Here is a 23,686-nt window from a genome sequence, read left to right on the forward strand (position 1 = left end):
ACTAAAAATTATTTGATTTTTATTTAGTGCATTTATATTGAGTAGAATCATAACTGACAATATCTTTTCCCTCTCATTTTATATTATAACTGAGTATCGGAATTGAGAATATTTTCCTCCATCAGACAAAATAGCAATATTGCAAAGTAAAGTTAAAAGCTAAATGATACCTTTTCCAAAGCATTCACTGAAATCATCCCATATTTCCCACTGCTTTAAATATCAGAAAAAAGCACTAAAGGGAAAGAGAAGCCATAAGGAGGTGAGGGAGGGGAGAACCTAGAGAGGCAGGAGGTTTAAAATATTTCCTTGCCTTGGTGAACTGGAGACAGTGTGTGTGTGTGTGTGTGTGTGTGTGTGTGTGTGTGTGTGTGTGTGTGTGTGTGTGTCTCTGTGGCTGTATGTGTTGAGTTCAACTTCTCTCAATTCTCCCAGTCTTGAATTAAATTCCTTATAGAGAACTGGTGAGGGACACTTTCAAATTTTAGGACCAATCTAAGTGTTGGGAACATTGAAACTGTGACGCAAATAGGAAAATCTGAAAGAAGTTAGATTTAACGGCTAATTATGTTCCACTGAGTAAAAAGAACATTGTAACAGTACGTCTACAACCAGGAAATACTTAGTTCCTGGAATATAGCAGAACTTCAATAATCTCTGAATTCGTAATCACTCAGGTGGCAACTAGGCTGAGATTTACCTGCTGTCATCTATGGAGAGGAAAAAAAAAGCTTTATGCTTAAAATTACTATAGAAACAATGTGGCAAGGATAGATTATAACGTATTTATACCATTAGATTTAGTATATTTATACAATAAGTATTGTAGCAATTGATTACACTAAAATATTATCGAAAAAAAATCCTATTACTGAAAAAATGCTACTAACTAGTTAACACCAGGTAAGGTCTTAAACTTTGAAAATAATTTTGAAGTGATATTTTGAAATATATTAAACAAAAAGAACTAAATACTTAAACTTTTAGAGTTGGGAAGTTTTCCAGAGGTTAATTAATCCGGTCCTCCTAGTAACAGATCCCATTTTCATCAGCTCTCACTGCTCAGCCAAAGGCATATACTGCACTCTCCTCATAAAGCATGGAAGGAGCCTGGCCTAGGAGAACATGAACACTTAGATCTTTTGCATTCCTGTTCTTTACCCTAAACAGAAGGTCAGCTCTGTGGCTTGTCCAGTGGAAACAGTGTGACTCAGAACCACAACAGCTGGCTGCCAGTCCACGCGTGATCATTAAATGGTTTCGTGACCCTGCGCAAGCCACCGTATGTCTGTTGTCTTTTCAGTGACTGAGAAAATGCCTAACTCAGCCTCCTCAGGAGGTGGCTGTGAGGACTAAAGGAAGCACTGTCTGTGCAAGGCCTTTCGGAAGAACATACAGAAAAATGACACAAATAGGAAGCCTATGAAAATGCACAATAAGAAAGTCAAGCTTTGGTCCCATGCTTCCCACATGACCCCTTCTCCAGAGACAAACAAGGTGAACAGTTTCTCAAGTTTTCTTCCTGAAGTCATCCAGTTTGATGGGTACTTTTACTCACACAGACCTGCAGCATAAGCACTATTGTGATTTCATCCCCTTAGTCACACACCCTAGAGCTTTGTCCTCATGGGCACATACAAATATACCTTTCTCTTTTAAAATATGATTGTATCCACAGAAGACTGGGCCATTGTTCTTAAAGTATTCCCCATTCACGGACATTTTTTTTTCCATAGTCCTTTTCTTTTACAGACTGAGGTGCCATAAATATCTCTGCATGTATGGCTAGACTTTTGTAGCACTGACCTTTTCAATACCTAGAAGACTTGTAACACTACTATTCTCTTTTATAGAATTCTGTAGAAGGCTGGCACATCTTGGACTCTAGGCAAAGATGTATTTAATGTTGAATAGGTGCTTTTATTAAGGTCATTTGTATTAGAACACAGTTCTGCAGCAAGGACCTGATGATAGGATTATAATTTCATATATGAAAAACAAAGAATTAAAAAGAACAATGTCATTCAGTCTTCACTATTTTAAAAAACAATAACAACAAACATTTGCAGAGTGCTCTAGGATGCAGTAGGCATTTTACAAATATTGTCCTTTTCTAAGTCTCTCACTTTAGTACTTAATAGCGTCACAAAGTCACAAAATCTAGAAGGGACCTTAAAGTTCCTCTAGTCTCATCACCTTTTCCAAAACTGCAAATATTTACTAAGACTCTTTCTATATATCAAAAGGGTGATCATAAGTTGGATCAAAGAGAAAACACATTTTACAACTAAGCTTATACATAATAGGAAGTCATTCCCAAAGCAACAGCAGTGTTGTCAGAAATAAAGCAGAGAGCCGATCACATGGATCTGAACAGGGGACAAACCTGTAGGAGTTGGTGAACTCATAATCCAGTATCCCATTTGCTGTTATCACGCCGCTCCGTGCATCAATCTGGAATGCGTCTCCTTGGTTGCCAGAGAGAATGGAATACTCGATGAGGCCATTCAACCCGCTGTCCAGGTCTGTAGCAAGCACCTGTGAGGAAGCAACTCTTCCATTAGATAAGGATTTAACCTGCAACAGGGGTTATGTCTGTTTTTCAGAGAAATGCATTATGGAAGAATCACAGATTGTCAAGTACATTTTAAAAACGATGATCAAAGCAACACGGACTGACTGCTAAGCTTACATTTCACTTTATAATAAGTAGGTAACAGATTAGGAAACAAGTCTGTGTACTCATTCAAAAAATTTTCAAGTAACGTTCAGTACAATTTTAGGCAAGAAGAAAAAAATACTTGAAAAAAATCTAATTTGCTTGAATAGAAGATTTCCAGGACTGTATGTGGATTCAAGCTAGCACCAGAAAAGGAAAGAAATGATATAGGAAACCTCCACATAGTGGAGGAAAATCTGTCATTTGCTTGTTTTACTTCCTTAAAGTATTGCCTGTAAAATAAGCCATATGTGGATTTCTTTTTACATTACATTGAAAGCCTCATTTAAAAAGGATCGTTAAATAGATGAAACAAAGTCTAGATTTAGTGCTAACAAATTTACCTCCTAATCATTTATGTGATGAGTTACCAAAGTAGTGTTGACAAAACAACAGTTTTGCATCAATCTCCATGGAGATATATTATTAGTCTGCATTACATTTTGATCATAAAACTATTAGTGGATTCAAGATCTTGTTTATGAACAAGTTGACAGATTAATTTAGAAAATGTTAAAGTTATTTTTATCCTCTATGCCCGTCAGCCTTGGCCTGAGCTCATGTCCCCTGTTTCCTCTCTCAGGTGATTATACTGATGTCCTAGTGGGTTTTTGCTTCTACTTCCCTATCCTCTCAACCTATCTTTCACACTGTTGCCAGAGTTTTTAGGGCATCCTGACTGGCCCAAGTGGGGCACTCAGGGTACACAGCCAGTCATTTGGTACAGACAGGCAGCAATACACAGTTCCATTTGGGATCAGGAAGGGAGACTCATCTGTATCCAGGCAGAAGAAAGCCTACCACGTCCCCTGAGGCCATATACTTAATAGTGTTCCAAAGTAGGCCTCCCAGGAGGCATATCAGTTAGGGCTTTAGAATACCAGCAACATATACCCACTATGGCTAACTTCACTGGGAAGAAATGTATCAGAAAGATAGCATCCAGGCGAGGTACAAGAATGGGACAACTCTGGGGCACAGCTTCTTTGAGTTATTACCATCAAGATGAATCAGCCCTAACTTTTCTCTGTCCAGATATTCCCACCACTCAAGATTCAATTTCCATGGAGAGAAAATCTCTCTGAGACGGGGGGCAAGGTTGGGGGCAGATCACTATTGTGATTGACAATCCCTCCTATGCGATGCCTCCCATGGTGGAGGGTCAGTTCCTAAAGGAAGTTTGTGGGGTTGTAACCAAAAGGAGGGCACGTGGGCCATGTTGTGGGAAAAAGCAAGAAGTAACTACCACAAGTGAAATGAGCTCCAGAGCCTTTGATATTTCTGTGTATCTCAACAGGCCATAGGAAAATGGCAGCTCTACCTTCCTGGATATGAATGATCTAAAAATGTGAGGAAAAAAGTTCATTGCATCCGTCAAAGTTTGACATAATTTGAAGTAATTGGTGGGTTGGGCTCTCCTGTTTGGTGGACCTGGGCTTTAAAAGTTGTCTTTTCCTTTGTGCATCCCACACTGCGCAGTCTGGCTCTCCCCAGGAGAGTGAGAAAGAAGTACAACACAGCGGCGCCCCAATGCGGGGATCCTCTGTGACAAAGTAGGCCCCACAGTGTCATCCCTACCTTACAGGTTTCGCGGGGCAGGGGTGATGCTGATTGGACAAGCAAATGCCCTCACCCTTTTCTTAAACATCTCAGTCATGGCTGGCAGCAGAGTGAAGGCACAGCACTTCTGGAAGAGGCTGGCGACTGGAGCAATGTGACTACTATTATACAAAATATAGCTGCAAAACTAGCGTAGGAAATCCTGGGTATCCTGGACTGTGTGTGAAGGGGACAGAACTAAAACTCCATGACTGCTGAGATGGCTGGTTTTGTTTGCCTCCAAAGAGGGGAATGTGTGCATCAGGAACTGGGCCGGAAGTGAAAAGGTGTCTCTCTGTCTATTCAGGTGAAGGGGGCTGTGCAGTGAAGAACTGTTGGTGGTCTTGTCCAGAAAGTGCATCTAGATACCTGACCCCACCGAGGCCAGAAGGAATGGGGCTTAATAGTGGTGAGGTGCTGGATCACAGCAACCAGGTTATAGAGGCCAAAGGGAATGTCCCACTTTGCTGCTGATTTTGTCAGGAAGATGGTTTTCTACTGATTTCCTACAGATTGTAGGCTTCTTAATGTTCAGGTTCTTGAATAAAAACTATTCAGGGGTGAGGAGAAAGGTAAAAATGGGCACTAGTCCTGAGCAGTAGACAGACTATCAAGGGTGGGTGGGTTTTAGAGCCTGAACACCACCACCTGGTGAGCAGTTCTCTTTGAGGGCTGGGAGCTTTTTCCTGACGTGGGGCTCAGCATGAAAGAGCAGATCTGTGTCTGTCACACAGGAAACGTCTGCAAATCTCAAACATGGGCAGCTCTCCCACCTGTCCGTGCCTCTGTCCACGCTCATCTGGCTGCAGGTCCTCCCAACAAATGCTTACTTGCCCTTTAAGACCTCGTGCACATATTCTTTTGCGAAACCTTATGTTTTTCACCAGGAAGAGTTTGTGTCTCCTTTTTTCTCTCATGACATTAAATGCACACTTCTATTGTAACATTAATTATATGCATTTAAATGATACACTTACATTTCTAACTTGCCCACTAAATTGCATGCACTGATGAGTTGATTTTTTGTGCCCCTACAGGTTCCCTGACAGTGTTCAGCAGAGTTCCCAGAGCAAGCAGGTGGGTATGAATTGAACACTGAATGAACAGAGGAAGAAGAGTGAACTCAGAAACTCCAGACTTCTTTTACTTATCCATCCATCAAACATTGTACATGCCCTGAAAACATTGAAATTTTAACTTACGTGCTGGAAACACAAAGGCCTTAGCTATATTGATGTACACTGATTCATAGTAATTCACATACACACACACACACACACACGCACAGGATGTATTTCTGTTACCTGTATGATGTGAGCATTGTAGAGCTGGCCCTCAGCCAACGATACTTGGTAAATGCTTCTCTCAAAGCACGGCAAATTATCATTCACATCTAGTATCAAGACAGCCACTGTGCTATAGGCTCTATGCCCATTACTTTCGGCTAAAATGATGAGTTGTACTTCATTTCTGACTTCAAAATCAAGAAACCTGGGTTCTTTCACAGTAAGTTCTCCTATTTTTATTTCCAGGGAGAAAAAAAAAAAGAAAGAGATGTAATTATGAATTAAAAAGTCCTACATCATCTTTAACTCCTATGCTCACTGCCCACCTGTCTGTCAAAGCCTCCCATTGCCTGCCTCCCTGCCCTACTGACTGGGGTCACTGTGGAAAAAGTTGAGGGCATGCAGGTATTTGCACGGTTCAAATATGCAGAAGGGAAAGAAGCTATAAAATATCTGAGACCTCGGTGCTATCTCTTAAATTGTCTTTCTCTCTCTATTGGTCCATCACAGTGTCTGGAAAGTCTATCTTTCAGACATATCTTGAATCTGCCTCTCTTCATCTTCACTTCTTCTGCCTCCTCCAAGCCACTGCCATTTCCCACCTTGTCCCCTGCATTAGCCATTTAACTGGTCTCTCCACCAACCCAGTCCCCATTCAGAATTACATAATAAAAAACGACGTTGTCATTGTCCCGTGTAATACCCTCCAGTGGCTTTCCACAGCTATTATGATAAACCTCAGCATTTTTTACCTCCAAAAGACGTCCCCTACCTCGGAAATCTCATTTGTGTCGTTCTCCATTTTGCTCTCTCTGCTCTGGTCATAACATTCACAAATGTTCTGTTCCTCAAATTCTCATGCATGATTTTTCATCTGCCTGGAATGGTCCCCAATTACGTACTTCCTCAGGGATCTTTCCAGACCACCCACCATCACTATGTCATGCCCCATCGGATTCACAAACACCTACTTGTATTTTGTTCCCCTGCTTCAGTCAAGTTACTCCTTGTGATTTAGAGGTTCTGCTAGGCGAGGATGGTTACCCATCTCTTAAATCACCATATCCTAAGTCCCTAGCTCGAGGTCTGGTATATAGAAGGTGCCCAATAACCTTTGTTACACTGTCCTATGAAAAGGATAACTAGGCAAGGAAGTGACCATTGGGGGTTATGCCATGTTCAAGTTTCTCCCCCCAAATTCAGAAAATTTCCTCCCCGACATAGTTTCCTTCTTTAGTTTCTACTTTGTTTTTTCCTCCACTTTGCAATTAAATTTGTTACTGAATTTATTGTTATTGTTATTATCATGATTTACTTGGCTCTCACTGTCAGAAGTTCCATTGAATGGAGATTTGCTGAATGAGCACTGCTCTGGAGTTTGAGAAACCTGAAACCAAGCATGGATCCTAGACCTGGCTACTTCACTTAGGTAAATTACCTGGCTTCACCACTACTAACTTTGTGACCTGGAGTAAGTTATTCAGGTTCTACAGAGCTGAGTCTCCTCTTCTGTAAAATGGGGATTATTAATAATGACTTCAGAGGTTGCTGTGGAGAAGTAATAAATATTAGTGTGTATTTAGAATGTTTCTTCACAGTCAGATGGTGTAGATTCCAGTGTTCTAACCACGTCTCTCTTCCCCTCTATCATCAGATATAGACTTAATATCTTTAGAAGCTCTGAATCTAGAAAGAGAAAACTTAATAGCCATGGACTATTAGAAGTTTGATCTTCTGATGAAAAAACCTGCACTGTTTCTGCAGATACGGCCCGGAAGCCACAGTTCTTAGAGCTTTCTCTGAAAACCAACCTAATCCAAAAAACTTCAGGCTATCACATACTTATCTGGATGCTAACGGGAACATATTCTGTTCTAGTATTCTAACTTTGGTATTGAGTGTTTGGGGGATTTTACAGCTTCTATTCTGTTATTTTAAAAAATTAATGTTTATATTCTATGTGAAGATCTCACTACATTACCAAATTTAAAATTACATAAAATCACTTCCATTTATTGTCATCAGATTTAGTTATCGATTCAGAACTAAAACCAAATTACTTTTCCAAACCACAGTCTGATGTTACCAACACCCCTGACAAAAAATTTAGAAGAGATTGAATTATTGGCAGCTGGAGAATCATTAAGCTGGATTTTGATGAGCTGGTAATGAAAGAAGCTGGTCTTTAGAAACCTCTGTGAAACAAGGTTGAGTCCGTTCCCCGAAATAGCAGAGGAGCCCGAGTCTGAGGTGGGTCCAAAGCTCTCATCTGGAGCTCTGTCTCCACCAAACAGAGGACTCAGCTTGCTATCATGTGCTGTTACTACTAGTCAGGGAAAACTACAATAGAAATGCAATACTAAATTGCCAGTGTCACTTAGTAGAAAGTATGCCAATTATAGTGCAGATCAAAGTGGATTTTTTAATAAAAGGCTTGTGTTTCGGCTTTGATAATTGGAATTTTGCACTTGGAATGGATCTGCAGTTCTAATGCTTTCCTTGCTTGGTTTTTATTTTTGGCATAATAATTGGCATATGCTGTGAAAGTTATACAAGTAGAAAAGACAATAACCAGTCTGTGAGATAATTCATGGCTGGCACACCTACTAGATCCACATTTTGCCTTGGATGATTTACGTGCATTTTTCTCAGAGACATCAAGGATTTACTGTCACCGGTGAGATGAAAGTACTCCTGGGCTCTGACTAATAGTATGGGCAGAAGTCCATGTTTCTCTCAGACTAAGGGCCTCACAATACCAACTTCATGTTCGTTCTCATATGTTAGAGTGCCAGTTATATAATAATTTGAGAATGAAACTGTAGTAATATTTTCCTTTTGATATATGTACATATATAGTTTTTGTCCAAGTTACAAAATACACATCAAAATGATATCAAGAGTCTTCAAATGTTAAATGCTTGATAACATACTCAGGTTACTTCAGTCAATCACAAACTGTGCACATGCATATTGTATATACTCAAAGCAGAATGTGATAAATATTTATATTATCCAAAAGCTTTTAAATGCTCTCCTGTTAAAACTACATCCTTGAAACATTGAAAGTTTGATCATTTTTGTTTTATGTCAATCTACTAAATAATGCAATGAATACTACCATCTGTTACTGACATACACATTGTAAGCCAAACTCAAAAATTCCTGCTGGTTTAGACAGTGAATAGAAGCTCAAGTGACAAGAAGTTTGGCTACAAAAGTAAACCTTTGGTTTGTGACTATGAAACAGAGGGCAAACTCTGGTGCAAATCAAAAACACAGTTCTCACCAGAGAGCTATCTAATAATAACTTATTTAACCAATAACTAATAAAATGGTTTTCTCACATTTTTACCCTTAAGAAAAGTGACCACAACCTTAGAGTTCAACTTCACTGATTTATTATACATACCAGTTTTCTATTTTAACTGGTATATAGTTTAAAATGTATACATTCATAAAAACTATATTAGGTAACTTTAGACATAAGTTTAATGATTACGTGATAAAAGTGGCATGAGAGATGAATTTAATATCATACTTAAAGATTTTAAAAAATGTTTCTTGACAGTGTGGTTGGTAAACTATATATTCGAACGATCCCCATGATAAAAACAACTAAAGTGCTTGATAAATTGTGTGTCGGTGTATGTGTGTATGTATTGACACGCATTATTGAGTTGGTACAGTAGTAAGGAATCCTTAGAGGACAAATAAATAAATGAAAACAGTAATTCATGGAGGTAGACAATCACCAAAAACCCATTTTTGTTCCAAAGGTTTCTAACACAATGTTCTTTGAGGTTCAACTCTGATAACTGCACAGGGTATGGAAAACAAAGAAAGGAAGCCTGAACCCACAAAAAAAGAAGGATCTAATAGGAAAACCAGAGTAAAGCTATGAAACTAAAGGCTAAATATGCTTCAAATGAGTGATCATTATTAAAACAAAAACAAATTAAAAATGGATGCACAGAAACTTGCTTTTCTTGACCTTTTTTTTGGAGAAAAAAGTTTTCTGCTAAGAATTCATTAGCTTAAGCCTGAATTTATGGTAGGCATACTACCATAACTATATATTTTTAAAACCCTCAATAATTAAATTTAAGCTAGTCTTTGCTTGATGACGTGTATAGGTGATTTGCAAAAGGGAGAGCAAATCCTCTCCAAAGAGCACAAACTCAACCTAGGCTTCAAAGATCCTAAAGAAAGTTTAAAGGATGATAAGAAGCTCATAATTAACAAGTAAACAGTCACAGAGAAACAAGGCACCATGAACGACAGCTAGCAAATCCATAGACAGTAGAATAAATCTTCAAATACTTAAGAAGCTGGAATTACTGAATACAGAGTACATAACTATTAATATGTTTACATATATAACAAAAGCTTAAAAATATGAGCAAGGAACAAGAACATACTTTTTGAAAAGACCAAGAAGAATTGAAAAATAACCCAAGAGATCTTCTGGAAATGAATAATATAGTCATTCCCTAGACTGAAGAGAAAAGGGACAAAAAAATTTAAAATATGAAAAAGAGATACAGGCAAGAGTGATATGGCCCAATATTTATCTAACTGGAATTCAAAAAAAAAAAAAAAAAGAGAGAGATACAAGTGAATGGTGTTTAGATCAAAAACTGAAAACTGACTTCTTAATACAATAATTGGAAGCCAGAAGACAGTAAGCTAATATATTAAACATGATGAGAAAATGTGAACTGTGAACTTAGAATTCTAAGCCTAGCAAAAATATCTTTTAAAAACAAGGATTAAATAAAGACATTTTAAACAACTAAAATTTGATAAAGTTTAATACAATAAACCCTCACCAAAGGATGTACTTCAGGCAGAAAGAAAATGATACTAAAATAATAACATGTAGAAAAAAAGCAGATAATCTCTTTTAAATCTTATTTTAATCTCTTTTAAAATATTAATAATGCCTAATTTGAAATAACTAAAATAGTGGTCAAAAAAGTTTATGTAAATTGAAGAAGATATATTTGAAGATAAAGAATTCTAAGACTCTTGCATTATTCAGGAGCAAAATATTGATTAATATTAGACTTTAATTATATATGTTAAAATAGCTAGGCTAACCACTAAATGAAGAGAAATAGCAATATAACTTCCAACAAATATGGCGAAAACAGTTATTTTCAGGTAATGATTGTATAGGTATGTTGAAAGCACGAACAAAGATCTACATTAATAAGAGGTTACAAGTTTGCTAGATACAAAATCAAAATATAACATCCAATTCAAGTATGTACACTGGCACTTCCAGAAAAAGTATTTTTCCATTTACTTTAGCAAGAAAAAGTATAAAGTATTGAGGCTGAATCTAACAAAAAATATACCAATATGCAAGCTTTCTATAGAAAAAGATTAAAACTTTATTTGAATACATTAAGCAAAAAAATTGGTGTGATTTTCTATATTATCTATGGATTAGAACATAATATTGTAAAGATATAGGTATTCCCCAAACTGATATTTCGATTAATACAATTCAAATAACAATTCCAATAACTTAACTGTCTATCAATGGATGAATTGATAAAGAAAATGTGGTGGGTACATGCAATGGCATATTCATCGGCCTTCACAAAGAAGAAAATCCTGTCATACGAGTATGTGTCAACGTGGATGAAACTTGAGGACATTATGTTAAGTGAAATAAGCTAGTCACAGAAAGATGAACATTGCATGATTCCTCTTATACGAGTTATAGAAAATAGTCAAAGTCATTGGAGCAGTGAGTAGCATGGTGGTTGCCAGGGCCTGAAAGGAGGGCGAAATGGGGAGCTGCTGTTCAACAAGGAGAAAGTGTCGGTTCTACAAGATGAGTAAGTTCTAGAGGTTTGCTGTATAACACGGTGCCTATTGTTAATAAGAGTGTACTATGGACTTAGAAATGTGTTAAGAAGGTAGCTCTTGTGGTACATGTTCTTACCACAATTAAAAGAAAAAGAAAAGTAAATTTAAAAAAAAGAAAACTTTTTTAGTAGATTCTTATTATCTACAATGCACAGCTATACAGGGCTATGAGAAATTTGAAAGAAAGCCCTTGTTGGCCTGAAGATTAAGTTACTTAAATTCTAGATTGGAGCTATGTGATTTTTTAAATATATATGTAATTCAAAAATAAGTAAAAGTAAACAGTTTCATTGCATAGGAATGCACTGATTATAAGTCACAAGGGAATGATTATTCCTGAAGCCAGGACATTGGTAAGCCCAGAGCAGTGAAGGGAAAGGATGCAATTAGAGCAGGGCACTTAGGGAGTATCAATGACAGTGGTCGTGTTCTATTTTATAACCTTGCAGCAGGTACATGGCAGTTTTGGCTGTTCTTAAATGTGTACATCCAGGTTTTCGCACTATAAATCATAGTAAAAATGTTGAGCAAAGGAATCAAATCATCAAAGAGTACTTTCAGCACAGTTCCAGTACGATGTTTAAATCAAGGGAAAACTAAATAACGTATTGTTTACGGATTCTAACACAGTGGGGAAATTGTAATGCATAAAAGGCAGTGATCAATACCACATTCAGATTACTGATTACCTCTGGGGTGAAAGAAGAGAGATGTGAGAGGGAATGGACACACAGGGTATTTTCTTGAGGTTCTAGTACTAACGTCTCATCTCTAGAGATGGGTGGCAAATACATGGGTTTTATTTTACTACTGTCCATTACACGGTTTTACATGTTTTACTATATCATCTTGTAGCTATTGCACAATGAAATTCAGAAATAAATTTCAACATAAATAAATAACTATTTAATTGAAAAATAGTTTTCTGTGGATGACCTTTTTGGACTAACTCTTGGAATATTATATCTGCATTTTAATAAGATACTCTAGAAAAACTAAGGCCAAGCCTGGTCCATGTCAAGAGTGAGGTGGCAGAAAGATTTGGGAATCCTGGGAAAATATGCAAACTCTGCTCTCCTTCTTTCTAAGGTTCTAATCTTAGCTCTTTTCCCAGAATCCTCAGGCACCTGGACTTCTAGAAACTTAAAGCTTCATGATGTTTGCAATGGCCCTCTTGCCAACAGGCTTCCTGCACCACCCTGTAATCAAATAAAGGGGTACAGAGATGAAGACTTCTAGCAGATCAGCTCAGAAAGCTCCTGACCAAAGGCTGTGTGGATCAAAAAGTCATTAACACTACCCTGGACAGGAAGGGATTTGCTTAAGAAATTATCCCCTCTCAATTCTGCCCATGTGCGTGTAGTACAGATTAAATAAGGCAGTTCTATGGTAATATAGAAATCATTTAAAACATTCTTCTTGAGGTTTGACAACAAAGCAGTAGATATGTATCTACTACATAGCTGTTAGTCGAAAAAGTATGTTTCAAATAATCAATTGGTATTCGTTTAAAACACAATAATGGCCTCATTGAAGCTAAATTTAACACATGCTGTATTTGGAAGTAATTTATTTACCACCATATAGAAACCTTTCCAGCTACTCCTTTCTGTTGCATTGTTGACATTCAGTGGCGAATTGGAAGAATCTGATGAAAATTCCCTAAGGCTAGACATGTGTGCTTATTTTCAATTCAAACAGTATCTATGATCTTCCTATTGTATCTCCCATTCTCCCAAATTGATGGGTAAGTTATAAGTAGAAACCAATTTATCTTCAAAAATTCAGGAGTAGGATCAGAACTATCTAATTTGGAAATATGAAGAATTCTTAACAAGTACATGTAAATAAATAAACAGTTTTTGATTTCCCACAATTTCTCATCAGCTGCCATAAAAAACTCTTGTTTACCTTTTAAATTATTCACCTATAACAATCTCTACCTTTCAAATTTTGAGTTTCTTTTGGGGTGGTACTTATTACAAGTACCATTAGATGAAGCAGGAAATAAAGTTGTTATAAGGTAGAGAAGACTTACCTGAGTCGGAGCACAGAGAAAAAACCCCATCTTCATTTCCACTAAAAATTGAATATTTAACGTTCTCTCGAATTGAGTCAAGAGCAAAAGCTTTTACAGTCACAATAGGAGTACCTATAAAAATTAGGTCAAAAAAAAAAAGAATTTTAGGAAAAAAAAATTTCAGGGAAAAACAAGAGCAAACACTGGTTATTTATTTGCCCACTACATTTTCATTTGTTCATTCATTCAATGATTACATAGAGAGTGTCTTCAATAAGCCAGATCCTAAGCTAACTACCAGAGATATGTAATGACAAACCAGATAGAAAAGATTTCTGTCCTCACAGTGGTTATTAACTGATGGGAGGAGACAGACAAGAAACCATTAAACAAACACATAATCAAGGTAGATTTCAGATGTGCTAAGTACCTTGGAAAGAAATAAACAAGGTTATATGATAGAAAACACTTCTTTTGCAGGGGAGGTGACACTCCTTTGGAGAGGCCTCAGAAGACTCCAGTGGAACCTTGAAGTATGAGAAGACATAGAAAGAGCTGCAAGAAAAGGATTCTAGGAGAAGAATAGCACTTGGAAAGGCCCTGGGCTGGGAAAGAGCTTTGCTTGGTGAAGCACAGTGAGTAGGAGAAAAGGTGGAAGGAAAGGTAGCATCGAGGTGGGAGCAGAAGTCATATGTTGTTCTAATTTCAGTGGGAAGTCATGGAAGTATTTTAAATAATGGGGTAAAATAATCTGAAATTACTTTTAAAAGATATCATTTTGACTGTTGTGTGAAGAACAAAGAGGAGTAAGAATGGATCAGAGAGAACAATTAAAGTAATATTGCAAGAAACAATTTGGACAATATTGTCCAAGTAAGAGACAATAACCTAGGATTGTGGGAGGAGAGATAGAAAGAAGTAGACAAATTAAAATTAAAGACATATTTTGACACACTTCCCTGAACATTAAGTGGGATGTGGAAAAGGAGGTAACTGATGTATAAATGTTAGAAATCTTCCTTCAACCAGTTTCCAGTATAGTTTGAAGTGAAAGCAACCCAAGTAGACAGTAATCAATTTCTTAACTGCATGATACTAATTTGTTCAAGAATCGCTAAGGTACTGTAGCAGTCGTCCAGAGAGAACTTGAAGGAAAAAACAGAATTTGAGTTATGTGTAGGAATTAGAGAGGAAAGAAGGAAGTCATTTCAGTTTACAGGGAACAGACTGGTTACCAACATGGAAGAAGAATGAGCAATAAAGACAATAGGATAACTAGTGTGATTAGAACCAGGCTTCACTGGAAAGGTTCCCAAGAATCCATTGGGTTCCATGTTAGCACTTGGTTGTCTTCATTTGTAACATCCTGTGCCTGTGCTACTCACCTTTGCTTTGCTTCCGGTTCTGCTTGACGATTTGTCTCCCTCCTATGACTGCCTGTACTATTTTTAAAGTATTTTTTGTTTAATAAACTTTATTAAGTTAAAATTTACATATAATAATATACACACGTTTTAAGTATACAGTTCTATCAGATTTGACTATATACACCTGTGTAACCGCCATCGTGATCTAGATACAGAATATTTCTATCACACCAAAATGTTCTCTTATTTCCTTTTAGTCAGTTTTCTCTCACCTCTGGCCCCAGGAAATCACTGATCTTCTTTCTATAATTCTAGATTAGTTTTGCCTCTAAAATTTCATATACATGCAATCACACAGTATCTGGCTTCATTTGCTCCGCATAATTTTTTGAGAATCAGGCATGTTATTCTTTGTATCAAGAGTTCATTCCATTTTTATTGCAGAGTAGTATTCTACTGAACGAACATATCACTTTTTTTTTTTATCCATTCATCTGTATATGGACATTTGGATTGTTTTCAGTTGGGGGCTATTATGATTAAAGTTGCTAAAACATTCATGTAAAAGTGTGCGGACACGTTTTCATTCCTCATGGGTAAACACCTATGCTAAGTATATGTTTAACTTTATAAGAAACTGCCAAACTATTTCCCCTAGTGGGTGTGTACCATTGTATATTCCTGCCAGCAACATATGAGAATTCCAGTTGCTTCTTATCCACTGGTGGTGTCAGTCTTTTCAGTTTCGGTCATCTCAGTGCATGTGTACTATTATCTCACTGGGGTTTTAATTTGAGTTTCCCTGATGTCTGATGATGTTGAGCATCTTTTCACATGCTTATTGTCCATTCCCCACCCCCCTTTTAAATTCATCTTTGTTCTTTGGATTCTGTTCTCTATTTACCCACCACTTCTGAGACACATTTTCATACTTCTTTACTGGCCCTAACCCTCTTGTTTTAGGCCTGTAACTTATGGCATCTACTTTAGACTCCCACTCTGGCCATGACCCCTGCCTCTCCTTTTACTTTCATCCTGCCTCATAGGATGCCACCTATTTTTAAACGTATGCATGTTGTACTGAGTGGGAAGAGATGGGAAAGAGGTGGACTCTGTGGGAGGCACTTGAGTTGCTGCATATGTAGCAATGGGGGCCTGATCTAAGACGGTGTCAGCTAGGCACAAGAGGAAAAGCGAAAGGAAACATAAGGAAACAGGTGCTGACATGGTGTCAGAGATGAGTACAGAGCAGGGCTTACGTATTAATGCATAAACCTTTGGGTAAAAGCAAGAAGCATGGACAAATGAAGGTGATACATGGGAGGAGGAGGCCAGAGATTGCCTGATGTGTCTAAGGCACTCAGCTTCCGCTCATCATGGCTAGCAGGGAAAGCGGGAATTAGGATGCTTGAGATTCTTGTTTTCTCAAGAGAAGTTCAAAAATTCATATTTATTTTTCCAATTCCTATATGTCAGTAAACAATGTAATTTAGGGCAAAACAAACAAACACATATGGGTTGAAAAAAAACACAGCTGTATCCTGACTATAGTTTTGAGTCTGCCCATTTACCATCTCTGATAGAGAAGATGAGTCCCTCCTTTTTGTTACCAGCCCTTCTAGCACTTAGATGGTGATACTTATTTGGCACCCATGGACTTGTACTGAGCACAGCTGAAGAGACTGGTCTCATCTCTTGAAAAGTTAGACTAAATTCTGTGAGAGTGGAGGAGGTTTTCTATGTATTTGTAGTCTATATATTTCTATACTTCTAGACTAGTTTTCCCTTTAAAATTGCATACACTTGCAAATCATACAGTAGCTGTTTCCTTTTGCTTAGCATACTGTTTTGAGATGCAAACATGTTGTTCTGAGTATCAAAAGTTTGTTCCTTATACATAGTAGGTGCTTAATAAGCATGGGAAGAAGGGTAGTAATAGAGGAGACAGGGAGAGGAAGTAAGGGAGGGAGGTGGTCACTAAAGTTCTAGCCTGAGATATTCAAAAATTGCTTCTCTGCCTACAGGACCCTTTTAAACCAGCAGCAACTAAAAAAATAAAAATCAGTCAATGCTATAACACATCACTGTTGGATTTGCAGTAGTGGGGAAAAAAGCACCTATTCAAGCTCTCTGCTGGACCTCCTCAATAAATCCCACTACAAAGGCCCCAGGGAACAAGCTAGAGGTTATAGTTAAAATGATCCCCAAGCCAAATTGGTACATCTTTTTTCTAGACACTTAAAAGTGTTTCATTAAAGAGAAGAGAAGAAAGAAAAGGGCCTAGAATAGACAATACTTTCCCCACCAGCCTTTTCAACACTTAACACCCAAAGAAATGCTGTGAGTGCTATAAATAGTAGTAGAAACATGTATGTGATATTGTCTGCAAAACTGAAAAGTCAAGGGAAAAGGCATAAAACAGAATTTGTTATGGAGAAAGAACAGGAAAACCAAAGCCGGATATATTATGTTCTTTAAAAACACTATGTTTAACATACACTGTGATAAAGTTTAAAAACCATTTATTGAGTTTCCAAATTGTTGCTCTTTTCAAGGCAGTTATGAAATCATTTAGTGACAAAGTAAAGGATTTTAATCAATCATGGTGGAATCAAGTTACCACACCACATATGTTGAGAACTCTTTCAAATTGCTTTATAATCAGATGCTTATTTTGTTACATTTGAGGAGACATATTGTTAATATAAAAATGTTTTACATTTTTGGTAGGAATACGCCTTCACAGTAGGGCAGTATGTTTTATGCTCAATACTCAGTCACAGTTCTGTGCTTCCGGATACAATTTGTTTTTTAAACACAGGAAATTTTATTTCAACTGGCTTGTCATATATTTTTAAGAACGGCAGTAAAAAGAAAAGCAGCTATGCAGGCAAGAGATACAATTTTGCTGACGGCCTTTTCTGCATGGGTTAGGATGCTTGTTAGATGCTCATTTACAAAAGAAAACATGGAGATCACTTGCATATAAAAGGATAAAGATGAGTACAGAATTGAGTATAAGAATCACATACGACCTCTCTCGTAAAAGGAACAATCCTATTTTTTATTGCAAATAAAATGTTCATAATACGAATGAAATTGTAGCACAAAAAGAATTTCATTCAATGAAAATACTTCAAATTCCAGAGTCAGCAAATAGCTGCATGTATTGATATATGTTCTTCCTTTGACAAAGTTTAAATTTGAGACTGCCTGAAAAAAAAGGAAATAACTGAAGGGCCTTGAGTCCTCCTAGGTCTTGTCTTACTATGCACATTTTAAATAAGAGTCTGTCTTTGGGCATATAGATGAGACTTACAATTACTTCTCATTTCACATCAAAGTAGAAATGGGAAAATATAAAAAGTAACACTGTACATTCAATTCCTATGAGATAAGTAAAACATATAGAATTCATTTTTTTATTTGACATTTTCAGGCTTTTATGAATTTCACTTTAGGTCTAACATTGTATCAAAAAGTATAAAACATGTAAAATGTTCTTGTTTTTTTTTCTTTATAAAAACATAGTTTAAAAACTAACAACACCTACAGAAGCAGTAAACTATCTGTTTAAAAACAGAATTATACAACTATTAATGTTATAGTATTATAAAAATCAATAATCATGGAACTATTTAGGTAAAGTAATTATGAAAACATTTTATTCAGAGCTGTCCATTAGTAAATGATTGTAGAATTTTATTTTTACTATTTCTAAACAATGCAAATATTTCTTAAATTGATGATTGACTTGAGAGAAACAGATTTTTCAAGCATTTGGATGATTTTAAGTTATCCATTATCTCTTAAATGTCTGGCCACTGAATACTGAACATATTTCAATCTTTTAAGAAGAAAAGTTAGGAGTGATATTCAGCAAGATGCATGAATAGAAATCCCTAGAACTTCTCTCCCATTGAAACACTGACTTAACAAAAATATATGGTCCAAAAAGCCTTTATTAAGACCTCAGGTCAAAAGTGCGTGCTATGATATATTCAAAGTGCTGAAGGTAAAAATTGAAACTGCCATCAATAATACTATAGCCAACAAAACTGTCCTTCAAACATTAAAGAGAAATAAAGACTATCCCAGAGGACTTGATCAACATTATAAGCAAATTGGTCCTCATAGACACATACAGAAAACTCCACCCAACAATAGCAGAATACACATTCTCAATTTATTAGATATTCCCAAGTATATCCTTAAGAACACATATTTGTGAGAAGTAGAGGAAAAGGAACCCGCGTGTATTGTTGGTAGGATTGTAAATTGGTACAACCACTATGGAAAACGGTATGGAGGTTCCATAAAAAATTGAAAATAGAACTACATTATGACCCAGCAATCCCACTTCTGGGTATTTATCTGAAGCAATCCAAAACACTAATTTGAAAAGATATATGTACCCCTATGTTCACGGTAGTACCATTTACAATAGCCAAGATATGGAAGCCCATCAATAGATGATTGGTTAAAGAAGATGTGGTACATATATACAATGGAATATTGCTCAGCCATTTAAAAAAAAAAGCAAAAAACTTACCATTTGTGCAAATATGGATTGACCTAAAGGGTATTATGCTAAGTGAAATATATCAGACTTAGAAAGACAAATACCATATTATCTCACTTATATGTGGAAACTAAAGAACAAAATAAGCAAAAACCCCAGAACAGAAACAGATTAATAAATACAGAAAACAAACTGATGGTTACCAGATGGGAGGGAGGTTGGAGGGCTGGGTGAAAAAAATAAAGGGATTAAGAAGGACAAATTGGTAGTTACAAAATAGTCATAGGAATGTAAAGTACAGTATAGGGAATATAGTCAATAATACTGTAATAACTATGTGTAGTGCCAGGTGGGTACTAGACTAATTGGGAGATCACCTCATAAATTGTATAAATGTCTAACCACTATGCTGTGCACCTGAAACTAATATAAAATAATATTGAATATCAACAGTAATTGAAAAAAAAATCAAAAAAAAAAAAAAGAACACATGGAATATTCTCCAGGATAAATCACAGAACTAGTATTAAATTTAAGAAGATTAAAATCATACTAAGTAACTTTTCTGACTGCAATGAAATGAAACTAGAAATGAATAGCAAAGTTAAATTAGAAATTTTACAAATGCATGGAAATTAAATAACACACTCTTGAACAGTTAATAGATCAAAGAAATATAAAGGAAAATTAGGTCCATTTATCTTGGACAAATGAAACAAAACACAACATACCAAAACATGGATGCAGCAAAAGCAGTACTAAGAAGAAATGCTATAGCAATAAACGCCTATGTTTAAAAAAAGAAAGAACAAAAAACTGCAAATCAGCACTGTAAACTTACACCTCAAGGATCTAGAAAAAGAGGAATAAATTAAAAACAAAGTTAGCAGAAAGAAGGAAATAGTAAAGATTAGAACAGAAATAAATGAAAATGTAAAAAAACAGGACAAACAAATCAATGAAAGTAAAAGTTGTTTTTTTAAAGATCAACAGAATTGACAAATCCTTAGCTACATAAATCAAAAAATGTCAAGACTCAAATAACTAAAATCAGAAATGAAAAAGGAGACACTACAACTGATGCCACAGAAATAAAAATTATCCAAAGAGATACTACTATGAACAATTACATGCCAACAAATTAGGTAACCTAGAAAAAATTGATATATTTCTAGAAACATGTACCCTACCAAAACTGAGTTATAAAGAAAGAAAAAGTCTCAACAGATCTATAAATTAGTAAGGAGATTGAATCAGTAACCAATAAAGGGGACCAGATAGTGTCACTGGTGAATTCTACCAAACGGTTAAAGTATAGACACCAATCTTTCTCAAACTCTTCCAAAAATTTAAAGAGGAGAGAATACTTCCAAACTTATTTTATGAGGCCAGCATTACTCTCATACCCAAATTAAATTCAACTCAACAAGAAAAGAAAACTACAGACCAATATCCTTGATGAATATAAATGCAAAGATCCTCAACAAAATACTAGCTAACTGAATTCAACATGACACTAAAAGGTTCATATGCCATAAATAGATGGGATTTATCCCTGGGATACAATGATGGTTTAATATAATTGATCATATGTTGTTCAACATATCAATCAATGTTATATACCACATTAACAGAATAAAGAATAAATATCATATGGTTGTCTCAATACATGCAGAAAAGGCATTTGACAAAATTTAACACCCTTTCATAATAAACTAGTAATATAAGGAAATTACTGTAACGCAATAAAGGCTATATATGAAAAACCTGTAGCTAGCATCCTACTCAATGATGAAGAATGGAAAGCTTTTCCACTAAGATCAGGATGCCCACTCTCCCCCATCTAGAAATCCTAGCTAGAGAAATTAAGCTTTGAAATTAAAGGCATCAAAATCAGAAAAGAATAAATAAAATGATCTCTGTTGTCAGATGATATAATCTTATATGTAGGAGACCCTATAGATTACACACACACACACACACACACACACTCACACACAGTTAGAACTCATTAACAAATTCAGCAAAATTGCAGGACAAAATCAACACGCAAAAATCAGTTGCACTTCTATGCACTAACAATGCATAATCTGAGAAAAAAATTCTGAAAATAATACCATTCACAATAGCATCAAAAATATTAGAAATAAACTTCACCAAGAAGGCAAACTTCACGAAGAAATAAACTTCACCAAGTTTAGAAATAAACTTCACTAAAAACTAAAAAGCGTTGCTGAAAGAAGTTAAAGAAGACACACAAAGACACCGTGTTCACAGAGTGGAAGACTTAGTATTGTTAAAATGTCCACACCACCCTCAATAATCTACAGATTCAATGCAATCCCTATCAAAATCCAATGGCATCTTTTGCAGAAATAGAAAAAAAAAATCTTAAAATTCATATGGAATCTGAAAGTACTCCGAACAATGAATACAATCTTGGGAAAGAAAAACAGAGATGGAGGCCTCACACTTCCTGACTTCAAAACATATTACAAAGCTATAATCAAAATAGTATAATACGGGCATAAAAATAGATATATAGACCAATGGAACAGAACCGAGATTCCAGAGATAAACCTCATGCACATTTTCAAATGACCTTTCACAAGGGTGCCAAAGCTACACAATGGGAAAAGAAGAGTCTCTTTAACAAATGGTATTAGGAAAACAAAATATCCACATTCAAAAGAATATACTTGGACCTTTACCGTATACTGTATTCAAAAAATAACTCAAAATGGATTAAAGACATACATGTTAAGAACTGAAACTATAAATCTCCTAAGAAAACACAGGAGAAGGCTTCATGAATTTGTATGTGGCAATTATTTCTTAGATATGACAGCAAATGTACATGCAACAACAACAAAAGATGAATGGGATTACATCAAAATGAAAACCTTTTACACAGCAAAAGCAAAAATCAACAGAGTGAAAGGTAACATAAGGAATGGGAGAAAATACTTGCAAACCATGTATCTGATATGGGGTTAATCTCCAAAATATATAAGGTACTCCTACGACTCAATAGCAAAAAGAAAACAAAAAGCCCAATTAAAAAAGGAACAAAGGTCTTGAGTAAACATTTCTCCAAGAAGACATACAAATGGCCAATAGGCATATGAAAAGATGCCCAACGTCACTAACAATCAGAGAAATGCAAATCAAACCCACAATGAGATATCACCTTGCACACATTAGGATGGCTACTGTAAGTAAATAAATAACAAAACAGAAAATAACAGGGGTTGGGGAGGACATGGAGAAATTGGAAGCCTTGTACACTGTTGACACAAATGTAAAAGGGTGCAGCCTCTGTAGAGGTTCCTTTAAAAATTAAAATTAGAACTATCATACGCTCCAGCAGTCCCACTTCTGGGTTTATCTCCAAAGAACTGAAAACAGAATCTCAAAGAGTTATTTGCACATCCATGTTCATTGCAACATTATTTACAATAGCCAAGAAGTGGAAGCAACCTAAATGTCCTTCAATGGATACAACGGATAAAGAAAAGTGGTATGTACATACAATGGAATATTATTCAGCCTTAAAAAAATCCTGTCATATGCTACAACACTGATGAACCTTGAGGACCTTATGTGAATAAGCCAGTCACAAAAAGACAGATACTGTATGATTCCACTTATATGGGTATCTAAACCCTTAGAAGCAGAAAGTAGAATGGTGGTTGCTACGAGCTGGAGAGAATAGAAAGAGTACAGTTCAAAGAGTATATATAGAGTTCCAATTTTGAAAGATAAAGAAGTTCTGGAAATCCATTGCGCTAGGATGGGCATACCCTTAACACTACCATCCTGTGCCCTTAAAAGTGGTTAAGATGATAAATTTTATGTTATGTGTTGCTTACCACAATAAAAAAACCAAAGGAGAAAAGCTGATTTTTTTTCCCCTCCCACCTTCCTATCAGCAAAAATGACTAAAACTTTCCAAAAACTTCACCCCTGGGATCAGACAAAGTATAGAAATGCTCAAAATGAATCATTTTCCAAAATTTATGAATAGATGAAAAACATGTTTTAAAATGCAAATGGTACACAATCTTGAGCACATTTTCTTTAGTAAACATCTAAGGAAATAAGAAAGAAAGCCATAAAAGTGCTTATTTATTTTCATGAGCTTTAGCAAAAGAAAGATGTGGAAGAAAACCAATATAGAATTGATACATGCAATGAGAAGTAAACAAATTGATCCTGAATTATATTTTGAGTGGGATTATAGATTTTAGTGGACAAGTTTTTCTAAAGGAGTGATTATCTATAAATGGC

General features: G+C 36.0%; 1 protein-coding gene across 1 annotated transcript in view; it reads right to left on the reverse strand.

The window, feature by feature from the left end:
- The window catches only part of DCHS2 (dachsous cadherin-related 2), a 201,137-nt gene that overhangs the window by 17,139 nt on the left and 160,312 nt on the right, over window positions 1–23,686 (reverse strand). Inside the window, exons 14-16 of the mRNA XM_033133525.1 lie at window positions 13,526–13,639; window positions 5,623–5,834; window positions 2,387–2,538 (exon numbers count right to left, since the gene is read on the reverse strand). Coding sequence (XP_032989416.1) covers window positions 2,387–2,538; window positions 5,623–5,834; window positions 13,526–13,639 — 478 coding nt within the window. The remainder of the gene's footprint in view (window positions 1–2,386; window positions 2,539–5,622; window positions 5,835–13,525; window positions 13,640–23,686) is intronic.

Source organism: Rhinolophus ferrumequinum, chromosome 18, assembly GCF_004115265.2.
Source record: "Rhinolophus ferrumequinum isolate MPI-CBG mRhiFer1 chromosome 18, mRhiFer1_v1.p, whole genome shotgun sequence".
Taxonomy (NCBI): Eukaryota; Metazoa; Chordata; class Mammalia; order Chiroptera; family Rhinolophidae; genus Rhinolophus; species Rhinolophus ferrumequinum.